Genomic DNA, 20,414 nt, shown 5'->3' with positions numbered 1-20,414 from the left:
GGGAAAACGGCGCCCATAGGCGTCGCCGTCGTCAAGGCTTTCGCCTAAGGGTACCTCCCCCTCCCTTTCCGAATGAACGTCAGGCCTCGATGACCCTGTTGCCGGCCACCACCATCGTCGAAATCGCGTCTCCCACGACTACACCTCCAGAGGGGCAACGACGCGCCAGCTGCGCATGGCAGCCGCACAACTGTGTCAGCAGCCACCCCTCCGGACGAGCAGCGCGCGGCACCATTGACGCTGTCCCGCCGCAGGCACCCACCTCCCAAACAATACCTTGGGCACGCAGCTTGAAAAAAAGGGATTGCTAGGTAGGTTTGTCTTGAAAAGTGATGGATACATTTAGTTCGAAGATATGAAAAAAGAACCATAACATTGTACATTTGTCAGAGTTTAACATGTAAATGTGTTCAAGATATGCACTTGTTTTCAAAACCACCGTGAAAAAAGTAATGATAATATAACCGGGGGTATAACTAAACATGTGCTGCTAATATGCATTTTGGATAGCTCAAAGCCTTTTTAACGAAATTCTTACTTTCTCTTAATAAAACACGTAGCAATGCATATTCTCTAAAAAGATAGCCCAAACTGTGGCAGTGTGGCGAGCGCGTCACGTGTCATTTTCCATCACTTTTCACCGTATCGCATTCACCACAGGTCGAGAGATAGTACTTGTCATGTGAAAAAAAAAAAAAAAACTTGACCTGCGGGGGGTGAGACCGCCCCCACGGCATTGTTTGAGAGGTAGAATGACCTTTTCACAGCAGGCCAAGAAAACCCCCGAACCCCTGCCCCACCCGTACACGGGGGCCCGTCGCCTTGTGAGTTAGGCCGGGCTCCACAGTGCTTTGGATGTGGGACAAGCGAGGGAGTTTTTTTAACCCCAGAGCTGAAATTCGCCCCCGAGGGGGATCGAACCCAGGACCTCTGGGGAGTGCCTCCAGCGGTGCTACCACTAGGGTAGCAGTCCTTTGGCGATAGTACTTGTCATGTGAAACTGCAACTCGTCGAGTCTTTGAGCGAAACTGCATGGCCCGTGCACGTGGAAACGGTGTCAGCATATGTTTGTCATGTCACGCCCTGTAACCATAAAAAAAAACCGTATTTTGTGGCTTCCTTCCCTGCTCATGTGTCAGCTTGCAAGTGGGGCGGCGAACGGGTACATACTACCCTAAAAACATTGACCTTAAGCATGGTATCGTGAAAGAAGAAACATGACATGATTGAACTATTAAATTAAGCATATAGAAATTAATGCTATGTTAGCGGATCTGCTTATTAAAAACTTACCATCGCATGTGTTTAAGCAACACCTTACAGATATGGGTTTGATGTATAGTTTTTAGGTCCGGATTTAAGGGCCGTTACGAACTCCCAATTAATGAATAAATGTTTTAAGTTTTAACAAAGTGTTTCGGTAAGGCTGTGGGTTGTAATAGGGTCCCAGTAGTGTATCAAGCTACTGACGACATATTGGTCCAGTAGTTCCTATTATGCTAAGGGTGAACACTAGAATTAAAATGAACATTATTAACCGGTCGATTAAGTGGGAGAATGTTAAAAATATTTTTTCTGTTAGACGTGATCTTCACAGTCAAGGAATAAAGAGATAATGCATGAAACCACCCTAATTCTGTTAGGTAAGATAATCATAAGATTAATGGGGTGTAACCAGTAGGCCTATTATCTCCTTCCAAAATCAAAGGTTTGGCCCTGCCTCACAGTGCTATAAATAAAATTTAAAAATAAATTAAAGATTAAAATATTCCGGCAACGAGTAGAAAATGGATGTTGCGTACGAGTACTGCGGGATGCACACGCAAGTACGCGCAACGATGAGATAAGATGCCGTGCCGAAAAGAGCGTCACCCTAGAGGATGGCATGGCACGAGCCCATCCTTTGCTGCCGATATCTTGGCATGCCTCAGCGGCTCAGCGCTGTCCAAGTTGGTCGGCCGGCTACGATCGTCGCGGTGCCCGACTGCCCGTATAAAAGACTTTAATCTGGGCTACAAATACAAGAAATGTTTTTCCGAGCATTATCATTAATTTCTCTAGGATACAGACATTATTCCATCTAGTTCCTCGGGGCATAAATTAATTCAAGATCTCCTTTTCTTTTTTACTTTAGCTTGACAGTTTTTAAAATTTTGGCTGCCACTGTCCTTTTATATTTATAAAGCTTGACAACATAAAAAAAAAAGGATCGCTAGGTAGATTTGGCTTCAAAAGTGACGAATACAAGACATCTCCAACAAATTAGTCATATCCCATATCCAAAACATATTCTATGTCCATTACCAATAACTATTTTTGTGTTTTAGATAGGAGTAATAGTTACTGCAGCAGAGTACCAAAATGCAATCATCAAGAATAGGGTAGAAGAAAATATCCTAGATTTAGGGAAGAGGGAAGTGTGTTTTGGTGATTACCAAAAATTTATAGGTAATGGAGATTGGTGTGGTAATCTGTTGGAGCATCTCCATCTTTATTAATTTTTTTAATATTGGAGAAATGCAATTTATTGGAGATGCTCTTAGGTTCGCAGACATGAAAAAAGAACCACAACGTTGTACGTCAGAGTTTAACTAGTAAAAGAACGGTGTCGGCATGTTTGTCACGGCCCGTAACCATCAATCTGTCGTTGGTGGCTTCCTTCCTGCTGGTGTTCCATGTCTTGAATAAAAGAACGGCCACCATGCTTCAGATTCAGACCTGGCAGGCTGGCACCGAGATGCCCTCACCAAACCAACGTGATTTGCAACTCTATTTCGTTTTTTATCTGACAAAACGTTTTGTTAGCACCGACGACTCACATGCTTGTTCTGCGACTCCAGGCTCACGATCCTCTAAAAGTAACGATGCAGACAGTTTCATGGAACAAAAAAAAGCTTGCACACTGAAGAGCTCAGAAAAATCATGTGGCAGTGAAAAAAACCCGGTTGATTTCGGCTGATTTAATAGTGTTTTGTGACTTGTGAGAGAGAATAAACCGAAATAAATCGATAGCTGACTAGCCGAATAGGCAAGTGGAAACTGGAAAGCAGGACCCAAAGACCAAAGCGGGACATCGAGACTTCTTCAGGTCAAGTCCACCAAATTCATACGAGCAACAAGCCATCATCATGAGACGAAACTGCATCGAAACGAAAACTGAATTGCAGGCCGACCGACTTATGGACTTATGGTTCAGGTCCTGCGTTCACAACTCATGTTGTTGACGGCAACTTTGAAGTAGCTTTGGACCCTCTTTAGGCAATCAGTGTTGAATCTCCCAGGAAATTTCCCGCAAACGAATCAGCAATGGCGCAGCATTTCCCCTGTCCACTTAACAGTCTCCATTTCAACAATAGCAAAAGGTTATATGTCCAGCAAATAGAGAACAAAAACCACCACGAAATTCCTAGTTAACTGGTCCAAATCGCAATCGGCAAGCGTTCCACACCACCAGCCACAGGATCCATCTGAAACGGGCACACTACATCACACTAGGTTCATATTTCCAGGCCAGCTCGGCAGCCTGCGTGCAGGAGCTTTCAGCATCTCGGACGCAGTCCTTCGAGTCTCGAATCTGATATGATCTTTCTCAGCAGTCCTTAGGAAAGAAAACATAAACTACCAAGACGGTCACATGATATGTTTTCAAAAAGCTGGCCAGAAGCCTTCTTCGTCAAAATTCAGAACTTGTAGCTACTGGGGCTGGTAACAGCGATCATGGCTGTAGCAGCCCATTGCCAGCATCATCACCAGCTCGGTGCCTTCGAGTAAGGAGGTGCTTCTCGAACTCCTTCAGGTAATCAAGGAGCAACACGCAAGAGAAGAGAAGGAATCCACCAAAGTAGTTGCTGCCACCCCCGCCACCTCCACCACCGCCCCCACCTTTGCCGAAACGGAATGGAGGGAACCCACCGCTTCCATCATCCAGTTTTGGCCCTTGGACTTTCCCTGGAACAGTTACAGGTGAAATTTAGCAGATGTGGTGAGTTTGCCTGCTCTCTTTGAGCAACTTCAGTTACATACTTACATGCTTCAAAGACAAATAAAATTGGATTCAATTATATGTAGTATGAGAATTCTAAGTACCTTTCTTATCACGCTGAACAGTTGCACTAGAAGATTTCTTTTGGACGCTTTGAGTTTGAGTAGCTTTACACCTCACACTCTGCAGTAAACAGTGGTCATAGGAAAGGTAGTTAAACAAAGTATCTGACAGTGAAGTAAATCATACAGAGTAAAAAATGTCACATTCAATTTTGAATTTCACAACTGAAGGCTAGCATTACAAGTAACTCACAAGATATAGTGCAAGTTCAAATTTACTGTGTACCTAACAATTCAGAGTTGATACTTCAGTAATAATTCTTGGTATGATGGTATCTAAGAAATTATGCACATCGAAGACAAGTAATTCGTCATCAAACATTACAAATCCATGATCCATTCAACATTGAACTAAGCCATTTTGAAACTGTAAAATTTTTCACAATACACACTCCCTTCAAGATTGATATAAAATTATAAATTACAATGAGGTTCCCATTGGCACATTTATCTCAAAGTAGAATGGGTCAATCTAACATAATTACCATAGCAGATGATTCAGTGTAATTTTATATTACAACATTGAGACAATGACAGATTGCTTTTAAATGCACAGAAGTTTCCCTGTGCAATAGTTTGGGAACTGTACAGACAATAGAATGTATAGTTAGTTTACAAAAGGCAGATTTTGTGATTAGTTCACAATCCCTTAAGAGTCTACAGGTAGTAAGACCAAAATAGACAACAATATGAAATGTTCTTACTCTCAATGTTGCTTTAGCAGACACTTTCCCTTCAAATGAGATGCGATTAACATTAGGTTGCTGGAATTGTGAACCTGCCAGACAGCAAGACAATAATGAGCATTATTCAACACTACATAGTACAAATAATGATGTGCATAAGATGATCAGCATGCCAAAACTAAGAAGGAATGTGGTGATTCATGAACCACGAAATCCAAAATCAAATGTTACATGCACGGATGTGTCACCTAGGTCCCTATGCCAAGTGTACAATCCTCAATTAAGAGTTGGAACTTTTCAGGCCACTTGTACAAATCCACAGACCTAAATGTACAATTCTCAAGCTTAGAGACATGTGCAATTTTAGGGACCTACTGTGCAATTTAGGAAACAACCAACTGTTCTATTTATCTACAAAGAGTATTTACACATGCAGTGATGCAGACCATCTTGTAAAAACGGAAAGCGTGCTATCGTAGATTATCCATGACATATATAAATGGCATCTGCATGAGATCATCAGCATTCACGCCTGAAGTTGAACAATGGTGAATCTCCAGAGCAAAAGACAAGCTGGTAAGAACTATGCTACCAGACAAATTAAAATTCTTTACTTGCACCTATACACTAGACCAAATATGGACACCACCACCACTCTTCGGGTTTTCTTTTTTCAATGCATTTTTATAATACAACAAATTTAAGGATAATTAATAAACTAGTATGGATTTAAGAGTACAGGAGGCAAAAGAAATGTTCAGAGCCATATAATAGTTTCATTACAGCTTTGGAAAACATAATGGCTGAGTGGCTAATTTTTGCAAGAGGTCCATTAATCTCATTATCTGTTCTTGTAGATGTATACTGATAAATCTACTTGTTTTCACCTGAAAACACTCTGTTATTGCATTTGTAGTTCAGCTGATCCTTTTATTTCCAACTGTACCTTAAATGTATGATGACAAATGTAGAAAACCCTGATTGAAAACGGAAAAACAAAAATAAAACCGCAGAGAAACTTGATAGAATAACTACCTCCAAATCTCCTAGTTGAAATGCCATAGATTGCAGCTCCAGGCAATGCACGTGTTCTGAGTTGCGACATCGTGGATGAAACTCAATGCCTACAATTCCCAATATATCACAAAAACAGTACACATAAAAAATAAAACACCTGACTGAATAATTCGGAAAGGAATATGCCTCACTACCCACAGCATATATAGATAATAATACATGAAACATTTTATTTAGATTGCCTTTCTAAAGAACAAAATCGCAAAAGGATGATATTATCATACAGATAAAAAGTAAGCCCACAATACAGTTTTTCCCATATACACCGAAATATACCACTTGGTGCGCAGCACGATAGATAACAGCATAATATCCTACCACAACACAACTCTGCTTACAAATATCAAAGGGCTATTTAACTTTTTACCATTATACTGGATGGTACCTTCTGAGATAGCATTCTTATTTTTGGCACTACGAAATCAACATAGGAGAGAGAAGAACGATACAATTTTACCACTTTTGCTTGCGTGGCTGCCAGCGCGTCACTCCAACTCAGCTCCAAGTCAGCAGAAGCCCCCGCGCCCGCCGCCCCACCGCCGACTGCCGCCGCTTTCCTATGGCACCGCGCGCCCCAATGCCATGGGCGACGTCCTACTCTGGTACGCCGTCGATCCGAGGGACCACTGCCCGACTCCGTCGCCGCCGGCTTCTCCGCAGCCACGGGCGAGGCCGCGGAGCTGCACGAGGTGCTAGTTCACCTCCACTATCGACCCCAAGGAGGAGACGGTGGTCCCGTGGGTTGTGCTAGAGGCTGACGGTGGTGGCTCCCACGAGGCTGATGATGGAGACGAGCTGCTTGTTGACCGCCGACCAGCACCATCTCTACGACCTCCATGGTGACCGCGTCCGTCATGTGGAGCCCTTTGCGGAATTGCGGCTCCACGCCGACGCGCACCAGCTAGGAGTTGATCTCGGGCCCACCGCCGTGGACGAGCACGGGGCGGAGGCCGACGCAGGAGACGAGCACCAGGTCGCGGATCATCGATGCTTACAGCTCCGGCGACTTCATTGCCACGACACCGTCGTACTTGACCACAACAGTCTTGCCCCTGAACCGCTTGATAAACGGGAGCGCCTCCGACAGCACGTCGCGGCTCAATGCCGCCGCGGCCGAGGACGCCGGTGTGGGCTGCGCCGCCGCCACGGACGCGGCAGAGACGCTGAGGCCGCCGCGGTGGCGGGAGCTGGACGAGGGTAGGGACGCAAGGAGTACGCCGCCGAGGTGCGCATCATGAGCCTTCTCCCGCGTGCGCCCCGCTTCCTGCGCCTCGTCCTCCTCCCATGCCTGCGCAGAGTGCCGGCGGCCTCCATGGCAGCCCCATGGCCGTGCTCCGCCCCCTTCCCAAATTCACCCTATTGAAGCCACCATCCTTCGATTGCTTGCACCAGCAGCTAGCCCGTGAGCTCCCCAACCTTCCCAACCCACCGGCCATGCCAGCCAAGTGATGAAGGAGCTTCCCGCCAACAAACCCCAGACCACCATGGCTGCCACCTTGACCTCCACGTTGAGCATCTACCTCCCGACCTCCTCTACATGAGCTAACCACAAAAATAGGTTCGCCTCGTCATCCTCCTCGTGGTGCTCTCTCTGGTTTTGGGCATCCTTGCTCAGGTCGCTGGGAACACGGCCATGCCGCCGCCGGCCGGTCTGCCGTCGTTGCCCGCTCGTCACATGGCGCCCCTGCTGACTTGGAGCCGAGTTGGAGTGACGCGCTGGCAGCCACACAAGCAAAAGTGGTAAAATTGTATCATTTTTCTCTCTCCTATGCTGATTTCGTAGTGCCAAAAACAAGAGTGCTATCTCAGGAGGTACCATCCGGTATAATGATAAAAAGTTAAATACCCCAATATCAAACATGATTTGAGACAAATGATTTCGCAAAAAGATTACTAATCACTTGGAAGGGCGTCGCTGACAGTAATTTCAAACAAACAACCGCAGGAGCCGGGAGGTTTCATCCTGCCATGCTACCAGCGGATGGCAATGATACCAACCGAATTTGAACGCGCAGCAAAAAGAATGAAACCCTATATCAGATAAGAATCAAGAACAAGTTGGCGTGTTCTTGGCGCGCATATGTTCCCAACAGTTGAATCCAGGGGAGGACCCAGCATAGGACATGGGTGTACACATGTAGTAAACCCGACAGATTTTGCAAACGAAATCGAAGTTAGTAGGATATATTGTATTGTACCTGGATCAGATCCGAATACAAACAGTTTTGTTAGGGTTTGGGGCGCTCCATCGCGCACAGCAGAAGGGAAGAGAAGGGGCGGGCATACCTGGTGGATGCTCGTCGCCGGCAAAGGGGCGCCGGTCGCCGCCGCCAGGGAAGGAAAACCAAGGGAGGGGAGAGCCAGAGGGAGAAGGGGGGAAGAAACAGAGATGAGCCTGAGGCCCTGAGCCGTGAGGGGGAAGGGGAGGGCTGTCAACGAGCCGAGCTCGAGCGAGCCTGCCACCTTCAAGCTGGAGTTCGATAGCATACCGAGCCGAGCTCGATCGGAGCCAGAGATCCCGCCAGCCTACAGCCAAGGCTCAAACTCTATTCGAATTGGTGAACTAACGAAACAGCAAATGCTACAGAGGTCAGGATTGATCAATTCAGCCATTACCGTTGGCGTTGGGGATGACGCAGGGCTAGCGAGAAGGGGATGGCCTTCCAGGCCTAGGACCAGCCAGGGTGTCAATGGCGCTCGTCGTTGGGCAGATAGCTTCGGAAGCTCGGTGCAGCTTCCCCTGCTGCAGTTGGCCGCGTCGCAGATCGAGGCCACGGCCAGCACCACTCTCCTTGTCCTTGTCTTTCTCCGCCTCGCGGTCCGTCTGGAGCTGCTCCAGCTGTTGCTCGGCAGCGCCCGGCAGCAGGTGCGGATGCGTGTGCAGGATCTGCGAGAGGAGCTGCCTCGGAAGATCGAGCCGGCGGCGGCACCGGGAGACGCGATCCAGTACCCAAGCCAAGTTGATGGTTCCAAAAGGAGCCCATTACAATTATTTTCGTGAGCCGATTCGCCAAACGGACGGGCCAACCGACACGACTCCTAAAGTCCTATTTACCTCTTTTAATTATAGGACGAGTTTACGTCTCCATCTTGAACTAAAAAAATCAGATATTTTGCCTTCTCGAACTTAATTCTCGAACTTTCAAAACCGGAAAGACCTTTTTGTGTGGTTTTCTCAGTGGTTTCCTCTTTTTCTTTTATATTTATTTTGGATGAATCTTTGAAAAATTATAGTAAATGACAAAAGAATCATAAAATAAAAAATTTAATTTTGTTGAACTCCAAAAGAGTAGGTCTATACAGTGAACATATTATAAAATATAATTGAGTATTTTTTAATTTTAAATATATATATTTTTATAATTAATTTATATCTACATTTTCATTGGTCCAATTATGGTGAAATTTTTATGGTGAGCTAATAGTTACATTCTTAAGCTTCAGTAAAAAGTTGATAGTCATTGGATCATATATTATTGACAAACTGAAGAGTCTGGCGTAGCTTGGAATTAAACTCCTGAATTTATAACTTAGGCATACATGATCCAATGAGCATAAATTTTTACTAAAGCTCAATAATTTAATTATTAAACCACCATAAAAAGTTCACCATAATTGGACCACATAAAATTTAGATATGAATTAATTATAGTAAAGCATATATCTAAAATTAAAAATAATTTTTTACTAAATTGTATCATATTATATGTTTATCTGTATAGACCTACTCATGTGGAGTCCATCAAATTTTGATTTTCTATTTTATAATTTTTTCTATTTATTATGATTTTTCAAAGATTTATTCAAAATAAATATAAAAGAAAAGAAAAACCCACTAAGAAAAACAAGCCAGCGAGGTCATATGTTCGGTTTCGTGAGTTCGAGGAGCCAAAAATATCTGATTTTCGAGTTTAAGGTGGAAATGTAAACTCGACCTATAGTTCAGGAAGGTAAATAGAACTTTTTCCATTGAGTATTGACGCACAATATCGATTCGTGAGGCAGCATGATTGGGCGGGCTCTTTAGTGGGCCAATGAGCGCAGGACGGACAACCAAACATTTAGACAACCAAGCCCGGGGCTCTTTAGTGGGCCGATGAGCGCAGGACGGACAGCCAAACATTTAGACAACCAAAACCTCCACATGATGAACGGCGAACGATTAGAGCAAGCCCAATGCTCATATTCATTTTGATCATAAAGTGGGCCAGTGTGTCAGAGGGCCAGAGTGCTTATTGCTCGTCCCAGCCACCACCACATCTGCCTTCTGCACCCATGCCAGTGTGTCAGTGAGAGACGACTGGAAGGAGAGAAGGGAGTGACGGAGGAAGTGAAAGAATCTTTGATTATTTTATTTGCTTTTGGTCGACTGTAAGACTATGGTTGATTTTTATGGTGGTCGCCCTTACGGTTCTCTCCACAATGACTATGATCAACTTTTCAAAGCTTAAGGTTACTTTTCTGCCACATTGTGGCTGCCCTTACCGGGAAGCTATATACCGCATAGCCTACAAATATGGAATTCATCATGTGAAGTACGGATTGAGTTATTTTTAATTCTATTTAGCTCAATAGCATTAAATATAAGCTTTTAATCTTCACTCGTCATAGGTGCAGACTTTACTTTTCCTTTCCTGTGCATCCACATACAAATAGGTTGGCCAGCTGTATGCAACATGCATGCATGGCTATATATTATCTTCTCTTTAATTTATTATCTGTTCTCTATTGCTCCGACTGTTTTTTTTGTTCTTTCTATCTATTTTCTCCATTATTTCCGTTTCCTACTTCCTAAGTCTGCATATACAAATTGATTTTAATATATAAATAAGTCTAAATAATCTTGTGTTCACATTTAAAAGCAATTCCTACTCAACGTATACTAATCTATCTGTATTATAGATTCATAAATTAGCGTGTGAAATAATTTGTTTCCTTTATATGCTAATTTGTCTTCATGAAATATTATTTATCTACAAGTAACTAATCTGTTCGTAATGCTAAATTATTTGTTCATTTTTTAGATTAAATTATTCCGTAATGTTGACCTATTTGTTCACAATATTCGTTTTTCATTATTTATCCTTTACAATCACATGTTCATGAAGTGTAATATTTAATTCGTTGAATATTACTATTTGTTCGTTATGTTTAATTTTTTGTTCGTAGAGTCTTCTTAAAATATTTGTTCATAGAATATGAAATTATTTTTTTAGTATCTAAAAAATATTTTGAAAAATACAATGTAAACATAGGCTTATTTTAAGAAAGATAATGGTGCATTCTAAATATAATCTGGATGCTCGATTTAATTGTTATAATTTTTTGGTTTTAGATTTGCATGAATGCAGGGACATAATCATTTTTTCTACTTCTGTATGCATGCATGCATAATTTATCTCCTATTTAGCTGTCAATAAGCACAACAATCAAATATAAATGAGCCGGTCCAAACTAATATCGCACAATAAAAGTTATCGTAGGAACCCATGCGTTTTAGGTGATGGTTTGCGAAACCATCATCTGAAGTGATGGAACCATCATATGAAGTGATGGATAATTGTGCCCAACGATTACAGATATATAAAGATAGATATAGATATTTATTTGCATGTGTTTTGATGCGACCAAAATTTAGCTCAACTCAATGGGTCCCAAGCTCCCAACTCATAAAACCAGACGTACCGTGGACATTGGGCTTCAATTCGGTTTCAGTGGCGGGCCGAAATGAGCCACGGCGGCTGTAATAGGCCCAAAAGTCCCAAAACCCTCGCCGCCGTCCGGTCTTCTCTATCTGCCACATTCCCTATCCTCCCTTCTCACCGGAATTTGGCCTTCCACGCAACTCCAATGGCGGCCACCGCCGTCGCCGCCCGATCTAGGGCCTTGGCCCGCGCTGTCTCCTCCTCCCTCCTCCGCCGCAGCTGCCTCCCCGTTTCCCACCGCGCCTCCAGCATCACCAGGTACGCGCCCACCATTCCTACCCCCGACGCCCCGTCTCCTCTTTGCACATCTCCTTTTTTCGCGCTCACACTAGCTGCACTGCGTTGCAGGTTGCCTCTGGTGTCCAGTGGGTTGCTCTCCGCGCTGCCGCTCCACAGCGCCGTCGCGTTGGCGCGGCTGCTGTCAGCCATCGCGTCTGAGTCGCGGAGCTGGTGTCTCGTACCCCAAGGTGCGGTTCTTGCCCAATATTGCTGTTTTGTATGTAACTGGATATTTTGGGTGGACATTCATATTCATCTCTTGCATATTAGGTGTCTGGGCAAACATGTTAACTTCCCTGGTTTTCCTGACTATAAGCTTGTTTTTGTTTTTATCTCTATTTAGAATTGTCGGAGTCTATGATTTTCATCCGTCCCAAAGCTTATCACATTGACCATGTGCAAATTATGTCCATTTGTTATACCTTGTGAGAAAATTTTGGTACTTCTTTACTGATTTGTATGCATGGTGTCACCGACATCTTTGAGGTTCCAACTGATTCTGATTCAAGTTATGAACAAACAGAGTCTAGCAAATAATTTAGCTGCATAGCATCTCTTTAGTGAACGATTTAATAATGAAACCTTGTTTTTTACTTATGCTTCAGTTGGTTTCTGAAGTTCTGAGCGTTAAGTTGGCACTGATTTACCTTTTGCTTCAACATTGAGCTTGGTGATCAGATCTGCTAAACAAGGTTACTATACCTAAAAGGATATTTACACACTAATAACTTTGTTTCGTATCCAGGGCCCCACTATGTAAACAGCAAGTTCATGTTAATGAATAACACAAATAAACATGAGAGCAAATAACACTAATACGATGGCAGGATTGTTGGAGAACTGACTCATATAAGGTCTAAATGGATGGCCATCAAAACGAAAATGAAAGTGTAGAGCAGTTCACTTTCATTGAAGTGCTGTGATTATTGTATATAATGCCTCACAATACTTGTGTTAATGATAATATCTTAAACCTGTTACCTTACCATGGAAACCAGTTGTTGTAAACATACGCAATTATGAAATTAGCTTTAAGTACTGAGTAGAGCTACATGTCAGTTTTTTTTATCTCACCCAGGACTGGTTTAATGAATGTGGTGCATGTTTTGGGATACCTTTGTGCTCTAATTTGCATCTAACAACTTTGTGTAATACAATCCACTAAACTTGTTCCTTTTTTCTTGGCAGGGAACTCCTTGCCTTTGTGACAGCACTGCCTCCCTTTTTGTAATGTATGGTCCAAAGTTTGTTCTTACAATTTAAGCTGAGTGAAAAATATGAAGTGTCTTCCAGTGATAAGAACAGTTAAATGGACAAAATCAATTGATTCCTTTCATGTTGTATCCAGCTATTTAATGTCATTCTCATGCGACATGAGTATAGTTGGCAGTGCGCATATTGCTTGGTACACATTTATTTTCAAAGTACCCGGTTAATTATCAGTTGCTTCAGCTCCAGAGATGCGGTTTATATTCGAAGTTTGTCCGAGGGTTGCATTTGTTTAAAAAAAATTATGCTGATTATATTTTGATTTATTTCTGTTATTGATTATTGATTCCTTTTAATGTTTAGTAAATAAATATATTCCCATTTTATTCAGTACCAGTCAAATTTATCTATTATATTATCTTGATAAGGGAGTGTTGACAAAAGCCACCATGTTTGTGGAGAGGTTATAAAGTACCTCATTGAGTGTTTTTGCGGCTTTTTCATAGAAAAGATTCACATTGCCTCAATTTATACTAGTTTAGGCTAAGAATTTCTATCTTTTGAAGGACTACACTTGAGGTGAAATTTGATAAGAAAAATTAATCTCTCGTTTATAGGGCAGCGCTATTCTACACCCTATGTGTAGAATGCATTCTACACCTAACCAATCTAACATCCAAGATTTACTCCCACACCCGACCCGACCCACCCCGCAACCCCTCCTGTCCAGCTTCTATGCGAGCCCTCACGCCGGCGAGGCGCAGAGGCTGCGACGGCGCGGCCTCTAAGGGAGCGGTGGCGGTGCGGCCTCTAGGGGAGCGGCGGTGCGAGGGCCACCGATGGGTTCGCGGGGGTGGATGCTGTGACGGCGCGCGGGGAGCCGCGGTGGGCTCGGCCTGAGCGTGGAGCCATGGCGGCGCGGCCTCGAGAGAGGAGCTCGTTCTCGGTATCTTCTCCGGCGGGTCGTGGGAATGGCGGGGCCGGCGCGGAGCGCGACTAGAGGAGAGCGCAAGCTGGCGCTGCGCGCGGGACCAACTATGCGGCCCGTGGGTAGCGGCAGCGGCGCGACCCTATGAGGGAGCAGCGGCGGGGTGGCCGGCGTGGGGGAGCTACGATGCGGCTTCTTAGAGCATCTCCAGCAATAGTCTCTATTTCTAGTCCCTACTTTTCTGAGTAGGGGCTCCTTTTATTTTTAGGGGCTATAATTTTTAGTTTTAACTCCAGTAACAGTCCCTACATTTGAGCCCCTACTCTCCTATGACAGGTAGGACCCACCTGTCAGAGTCTCATCCATATCCTCTACCTTTTTTTCCTTCGCCCCTCCCTGTGCTCCTCTCTCGTCTCTTTCTCCCCAACAGATATCTCTCGCGACGAAGCAAGGGCGGCGTTGCCGGCCAGGCCTGCATCGACGGCGTGGAAGAGCAGGGGGAGCACCGCCGGGCCGGCCTGCGGCGGTGGCGCGGAGGAGTGGGGCGGGGTGCACCACTGCGCCACAAGATCCGGCTGTGGAGCTCCATCTCCTCCACTCGCAGGCGGCGGAGCTTTGGGCCGGCGACGTGTGCGCCGGAGCTCAGGGGCGGGCGGCGGGGATGCAGCAGCTCGGAGCCAGTGCCGTGGGCGCCAGAGCTCGGGGCCAACGACGGGGCGCTGTAGCGCGGGGCCAGCGACACGGGCGCCGAAGCTCTAGGCCGGCGGCTCGGTCGCCGCAGCTCGAGACCGGCTCGGTCGCCAAGATTCACCGAATCCGGCTGCTGGCTGACCGGCCGGCCCAGCCCAGCCTCGCTGCGTGAGGGCAGTAGCGATGGCGGAGGAGCAACCGGCAGTAGTGGCGTGGAGGAGCAGCCAGCCCGCGGCGGCGGCTCAAAGAAGCAGGTGGCCGCGCAAAGAAGCGGGCAAGCTAGATCTCCACCATGGCGCAAGGAGCGGGACGATGCGGCGAGCCCAGCCAACGGCGGCGGCGCAAAGGAGCGGGGATGATGCGGCGAGGCCAGCTGGCGGCGGCGGTGCAGAGGAGCGGGGACGGCGCGGAGAGCCTAGTCGACGGCGGCGGCGCGGAAGAGCTGGGACGGCGCGGCGAGCCTAGTCGATAGCGGCGTCGCGGAAGAGCTAGGATGGTGCTGCAGGCTCGGCCCGCGACGGCAGCGCGCAGGAGCTGGGGTGGCGGCGGTGGGCTGTGGCACGCGGGAGAAGGGGCGGCGGCAGTGGGCGGTGACGTGCGGGAGTAGGGGCGGCGGTGGCATGGGGGCTCCAAATAGGGGCTTCCTTGTGGACCCGTGGGAGATGGGGCTGGGAGGAGAAATTTAGGTACCTCCCTACTATAAGGACTCGAGTAGGGGTCTTGTTGAAGTGAGTTTTTGAGCTCTTGATCCTTACTTTTAAAAGTAGGGAGTTAAATAAAATAGGGACTTAAATAAAGTCCCTGCTGGAGTTGCTCTTATGGAGCAACCGTGGCGCGGCCTCGCCGAGAGACGGCCGCACAGCTTCACGGAGAGTGGGGAGCAGGGAGCGGCGCACGCGTGGCCTCGTGGAGAGACGGCAGCACAGCCTGCAAGGAGAAGTGCCTGCGCTGGAGCAGCAGCAGCTGCCACGCGTGCAGTGCATGGCTGTGAAATGGAGCCAGCAGCGAAGGAATCTGGCAGCTGTTCCCGTCCACGTAATCTCTCTCTCTCTCTCTTTTAATTGTGATTTGTAAGACACGTGCCCAAGGAATTGAGCTCTCACTCACTATAATGGCACTATCCCACTTTTCTAATTTTGGTCAATCTCGTGGAGGAGCATATCGGTGATTCCAAATTACTGAACCTACCATTGGAAAAAATACTGAAGCTCTCGACATCTTTTAGTAATTGAGCTACTTCTCCTCGTGTTGTAATTTTTCTCCGCGTGTTTTGCTGTGATGCACTTCAGTAATTTATAGCTTGATTTCTAATTTTAATATTATCCATTGAGATCAGTATCCGGATGCTAGATGACTCAGTAATTGGTCTAATCAATCTATATTGAATTACCGAACTACTAGCTCAGTATTTTTTTTCTATTTTCGATAGTTTTCAGGTAGTATCAGGAGATCTATTCAAAATCTAATACAGTTTAGTAGTGTAGTATTTAGCTTGGCGGTCTAATATTAAAAGAGATACGGAAAAGGATAGATCAATTGGGATAAATAAGTATTAAAAGCGATCTGTAAGAAATCGCAAGAAAGTGCCGATATTGGTGGCAAAGGATGGTTGGATCTGACCGACACGTGCTAGGAGACAATGCACAAACCCACGAATATATGGATCTGAACAAATCTAAGCTCACAACATATCTAATCGGCTTTGCAAGATTTATCGTAATGAGCAAAGGAACTAACAGCCTATTAAACAGATCATGAGCCGGATAAATTGTGAATAGATCTAAACGAGAAAACAACGATGCGCCAGAGATCAAAGCTTAGATAATTTCGATAACTTTTGAATAGATCTGAACGAAGCAACAGCGATACGCCCGGAAGTTAAAGCTTAGATTTACTCGGTAAACAAACACTTACCAGCAAACCAAGTCGCTCGAATGTGAGGCGTCCTTGATCGGCTTGAAAGAACTCGCGAAAAAAGAAAATAGCGAATTCGCTGACAGAAAAGTAAATTACGAGGAAAAAGTAAAGGTTTGTTTGTTGGATGTGTATCAATCTTCTACAATGACCAGGAGTACATATTTATATCCTATGCTAAATGAGTCCTAGCCGATCAGGGCAAAACAAAATTTTAACACAAAAGAAAAACTACCTCTAAATAAAATATTGCCTGCCAAACTGAAACCCAAAAAATCTGGTGAACTTTATCTTCCCACCGGTCAGCAGGATCTTCCATCGGCGATGCACCGTCAGCCTGATAAATCCACCGTTCCCGTCCAAACAGCAACCTTTCTCCTTTTCGACACTCAACCTTGACACGTGTCAAAATCTGGTGTCAACAGGATGCATCAAATTACATCCATGGAATCTAAAAAATCCTAAAAATGTGATCTCACAAACTTGTTAGTCCCATTAATTATGTTGTCACAGAATCACCAAAATCACAAAACAATAGCCTAATGGTGCCATGTTTCTTACAGATCTTTTTACCTTTGAGTTAAGAGTTAACTATACCAAGTCCTGTTAGTTTGATTTAATAGTTTTTCAACTGAGTTGATTGTAACAACTGCATTTGCTATTGGAATATTTTTGAATATTTCTGTTCAGTAAAGCTGCTTCATCAGCGGCAATGTATTTGCATGTGCCATATTTTGTTCCTTTATACTATGTTTGAAAGAATGATGATATGTTGCTGGTCGCTACCTTGATGACTGGAACTTGAGATGGCTTGAATGCTTGATGGATGCAATTTGAATTACATATTGATCCAAACAATATTATTTAGCTATTAACTGATAATATATTTTCAAATTTACAATTTTTGTTGGTGGTATGTGTTTTGTTGGCGGTTGACAGCTAAGGAAATTATGATTTTGGGGCCAAGTAAATACTCTTCCTTTGCGGCCATCAACTGCCAAGTTAATACCTTCTCTTGGCAGTTGAAGGCTGCCAAGTTAGTAACTTTTCTTGGTGGCCATCAATCACCAAGTAAAGTTTTATATCCTTGCGCGGACTGTACATGTTCTTGGCACTTTGGCAATTTTAATGGTGCTCTACTTTTTTTGGCGTCCAAACCGCCATGTAAATGATTCTTGGCGGCTGGCCGCCAAGTTAATGGAATTTCCTTAGCTCTCTACTCTTGGCGGACTTTGCTTGGTGGGCGGCCGCTAAGGATCATTTCCTTCCGCCCGGGGCTCTTTGCCCCACGGTTTTCGCTAAAAAAAGACAACTTCCTTGGCAGTTTTGGTATTTTCTGTGGTGGTATTTGGCCGCCAAGGCAACTGCGGTTTAGGGTATGGTCGCCACCGGTTCAAAGCACAAACAGGTAGCACCGTCGGTTCTGGACCGAGAACATAAATCCAATAGTCACTACTAGAAAAGACTATGAAACTGAGACTAAATGTCTGTGCCTAGGACACTAGGTATTTTAACCAGTGCCCCACAACCTCTTGCCTCGCACGTAGCTCCCTTACCATTTCACCTACACAGCAATTGTGATTGAGAGGAATATTTTTTTTTGAAGTAACCTATGGGTGAGCCTAAGGTGGTACATCATATAAAATGCAATGAAACTTGAACGAAACAACCACTCTTTTGTACGAGAGAATGGGCTGGATTTATATGGGCCGCAAAAGGAGGGATTACGGTCTGCACTTATTAAAGCCATTTAAACGGAGCATCTGCGCTGGTGATTTGTGGACTCTCCTGCCAGTTTCATTGTAGAGTTTCATGACATTGTTTCCAAGAACGATGCATCCTATAAAATGCAATGAAACCAAACATGAAAAAAAAACACCACCCAGTGCCTATGAATAGCCTTGGGCACCGGTTGGTATTACCAACCTCTCGGCTCGGAAAATGGCCAACTATAAAACTATTCGATTGCTCGTTTGTTGTGCGGTTGATCGGATATGGTCTAGCACGCAAAGACTCGAGGATTTAGACTGGTTCAGGCCGGAAAGTGCCCTACGTCCAGTATGGGGGGTGGTGCTCTTGTTCTATTGCTCTCGAGCCCAGGTGCTCAAAGTTCAGAGGGGAGATTACAAGCCTTCAAGTGGTGTATTCTCTCGGAGTCGAACCTCTAGGAGTCCAACCCTCCCCTACGTGGGGGGCTTCCTAGTTCAAGGTGGGCCCCCCCTGTTTACATATATCTATCATGGTGTCTTGGTTTTGCCCGAGGGTCCTTCATCTTCGTCAGTCGTCGGGCCCCGCCCGGTCGGTTGGGAGTGGAGAGGCTCGTGTCAGGTTGGTTTTCTTGGGCAACAGATTGTCTGGTTGTTGTGCCGTCCCTGGTCAGTCGGGGTGGCTTAGTCACTCAGGCGGTCGCTCGGAGGTCGTTTCCTTTCCTGTCCATCCATACCTGTTCCTCCGTTCGTAGCACTGCCGCCCGTCCTCCCCTGCGTGGCTTCTGCCTGAAGGACGGCACGCCCGGTGAGGGGTGCCTTGCGATGGTCAGGCGGTGCCGCCCGGTCACACCCGCTGGTGTAATGGAGTGGTGTGCAGGGGAAGCCATCATTACAGTGTGGGAGACAGAGCTCATAGATGTTCTCTCCCATTGCGTCGTGCGGCCTGCACAGCCTACACTATGCTCCTGTCAGAGGGTCTTGTGGATCACGCAGGCATGGTGTGCGGAGGGATTGGGCAACGTGTGAGCCCGTATGGGGCCTGGCTTGATCGACGCGCCCGTTGTACGGGACGGCATTCTTAGTGCGCACGACCTGGGGGATTCACGGCCGGGAGGCTTCCACGTGTCCCCGGAGGGGCGGCCTTTGGTTGCGCTGAGTGGTGAGAAGCGGCAGTTGCCCGTACCAGTTTACGGGCTGCGCCGGATTGAGCCCAACAGGACGTTGGGTCTTTACTATTTAAGGCGCCCATTAGGGACCTGGGTTTACATCCCCATTAGAGGCCCCCGAGTGGCTTTGCGATTTTCGTAATCGTGAAGCCACTGGACTCGGCTTGATGGTTGGGTCAGGGCATCCCATCCGTCTGTTCGCGTGCCAAGCTTTCGGCGGGTGATAGTACTGGCGTGATTCGGCTGGAGGGCTGGCTCCGCAGAATCTCGAGGTCTATCGGTGCGTCCCGTCGCTGCACTGTAGACGCATCGGCTTCTCCCCTATGGGGGTCACCTCTTATTGGTGGGTCGTACGGCGGCGGAACTCCGAGCGACACGACGGTCGCTCGGCACGCGAGGCTCGGTCCTTTAGTATTGAAGGCGAGTGCGCTGTTTGATAAGGACTTTCGGTGCGCCATGTTTGACCAGTCCATTGGGTGCCGCGTTCATTCGTGCCCACGTTCGCCTATAAATAGGGGCGTTGTGGACGCTAGGTTCCACACAAGAAAAAGATCATGAAGATCTTCCTAGTAGTTTTCTTCCTCACACCCCATGCCCGTCGTCTAGATGAGGGCGGGCCTGCCCTATATCTCTGGTGCTAGAAGAATGCTTGCGGGCGGCGAAGGATCTTTCTACGGCGGGGGCACGATATCGTGCTCCTTCCGTGAACCGAGAGACGACGTCGAGGAGTGCGAAGGCTATTTGCCTGAGTTAGGCAAGCCAGGCCACTGGTCTGCCTGCTCCCTTGCCAACAGGCTTGGGGGGCACCTAGCCTCGCTGGTGGCCTTCTTGGTCTCTCATTGGTGTCGGCCCGGTGACCCGGTGGCCGTGGACCTATCCTGCCATGGGGGTTGCCCTTGCCCGTCCCACTTGCTGGTGCCGCTCCCCCGAGACTTCGGGTGGGTGCA

At 46.2% G+C, this 20,414-nt stretch overlaps 2 protein-coding genes across 3 annotated transcripts; one reads left to right on the top strand and one right to left on the bottom strand.

The window, feature by feature from the left end:
* Positions 1 to 3,307: 3,307 nt before the first annotated feature.
* LOC120655367 (protein FERTILITY RESTORER RF2, mitochondrial-like) lies at positions 3,308 to 8,746 on the bottom strand. Of its 2 annotated transcripts, none has more exons than XM_039933132.1 (5): positions 8,484 to 8,746; positions 5,826 to 5,914; positions 4,809 to 4,882; positions 4,087 to 4,165; positions 3,308 to 3,948 (listed from the first exon to the last, which is right to left on the bottom strand). In XM_039933132.1, exons 2-5 carry the CDS (start codon positions 5,893 to 5,895, stop codon positions 3,716 to 3,718), a joined length of 456 nt encoding a protein of 151 aa, XP_039789066.1. In that variant the 5' UTR covers positions 5,896 to 5,914; positions 8,484 to 8,746; the 3' UTR covers positions 3,308 to 3,715. The 2 variants fall into 2 exon arrangements, with proteins under 2 accessions (XP_039789066.1, XP_039789065.1); XM_039933131.1 differs by lacking the exon at positions 8,484 to 8,746 and adding an exon at positions 8,154 to 8,312.
* A 2,896-nt stretch (positions 8,747 to 11,642) lies between these two features.
* LOC120655366 lies at positions 11,643 to 13,308 on the top strand. Its single transcript, XM_039933130.1, has 3 exons — positions 11,643 to 11,830; positions 11,921 to 12,039; positions 13,040 to 13,308. Exons 1-3 carry the CDS (start codon positions 11,718 to 11,720, stop codon positions 13,057 to 13,059), a joined length of 252 nt encoding a protein of 83 aa, XP_039789064.1. The 5' UTR covers positions 11,643 to 11,717; the 3' UTR covers positions 13,060 to 13,308.
* The last annotated feature ends 7,106 nt before the right edge of the window (positions 13,309 to 20,414 follow it).

Source organism: Panicum virgatum, chromosome 1N (genome assembly GCF_016808335.1).
Source record: "Panicum virgatum strain AP13 chromosome 1N, P.virgatum_v5, whole genome shotgun sequence".
Lineage (NCBI taxonomy): Eukaryota > Viridiplantae > Streptophyta > Magnoliopsida > Poales > Poaceae > Panicum > Panicum virgatum.
Note: the sequence above shows the minus strand (reverse complement) of the source record. Positions and strands in the feature narration are given on the sequence as shown.

Coding starts and splice junctions, on each gene's coding strand:
- LOC120655367 (XM_039933132.1), bottom strand. CDS start 5,895: ATGTCGCAACTCAGAACACGTGCATTGCCTGGAGCTGCAATCTATGGC. Junction 4,166..4,808: donor CTGCTAAAGCAACATTGAGA/GTAAGAACATTT, acceptor TGTTTACTGCAG/AGTGTGAGGTGTAAAGCTAC. Junction 3,949..4,086: donor TGTTCAGCGTGATAAGAAAG/GTACTTAGAATT, acceptor TAACTGTTCCAG/GGAAAGTCCAAGGGCCAAAA.
- LOC120655366 (XM_039933130.1), top strand. CDS start 11,718: ATGGCGGCCACCGCCGTCGCCGCCCGATCTAGGGCCTTGGCCCGCGCT. Junction 11,831..11,920: donor CGCGCCTCCAGCATCACCAG/GTACGCGCCCAC, acceptor ACTGCGTTGCAG/GTTGCCTCTGGTGTCCAGTG. Junction 12,040..13,039: donor CTGGTGTCTCGTACCCCAAG/GTGCGGTTCTTG, acceptor TTTTCTTGGCAG/GGAACTCCTTGCCTTTGTGA.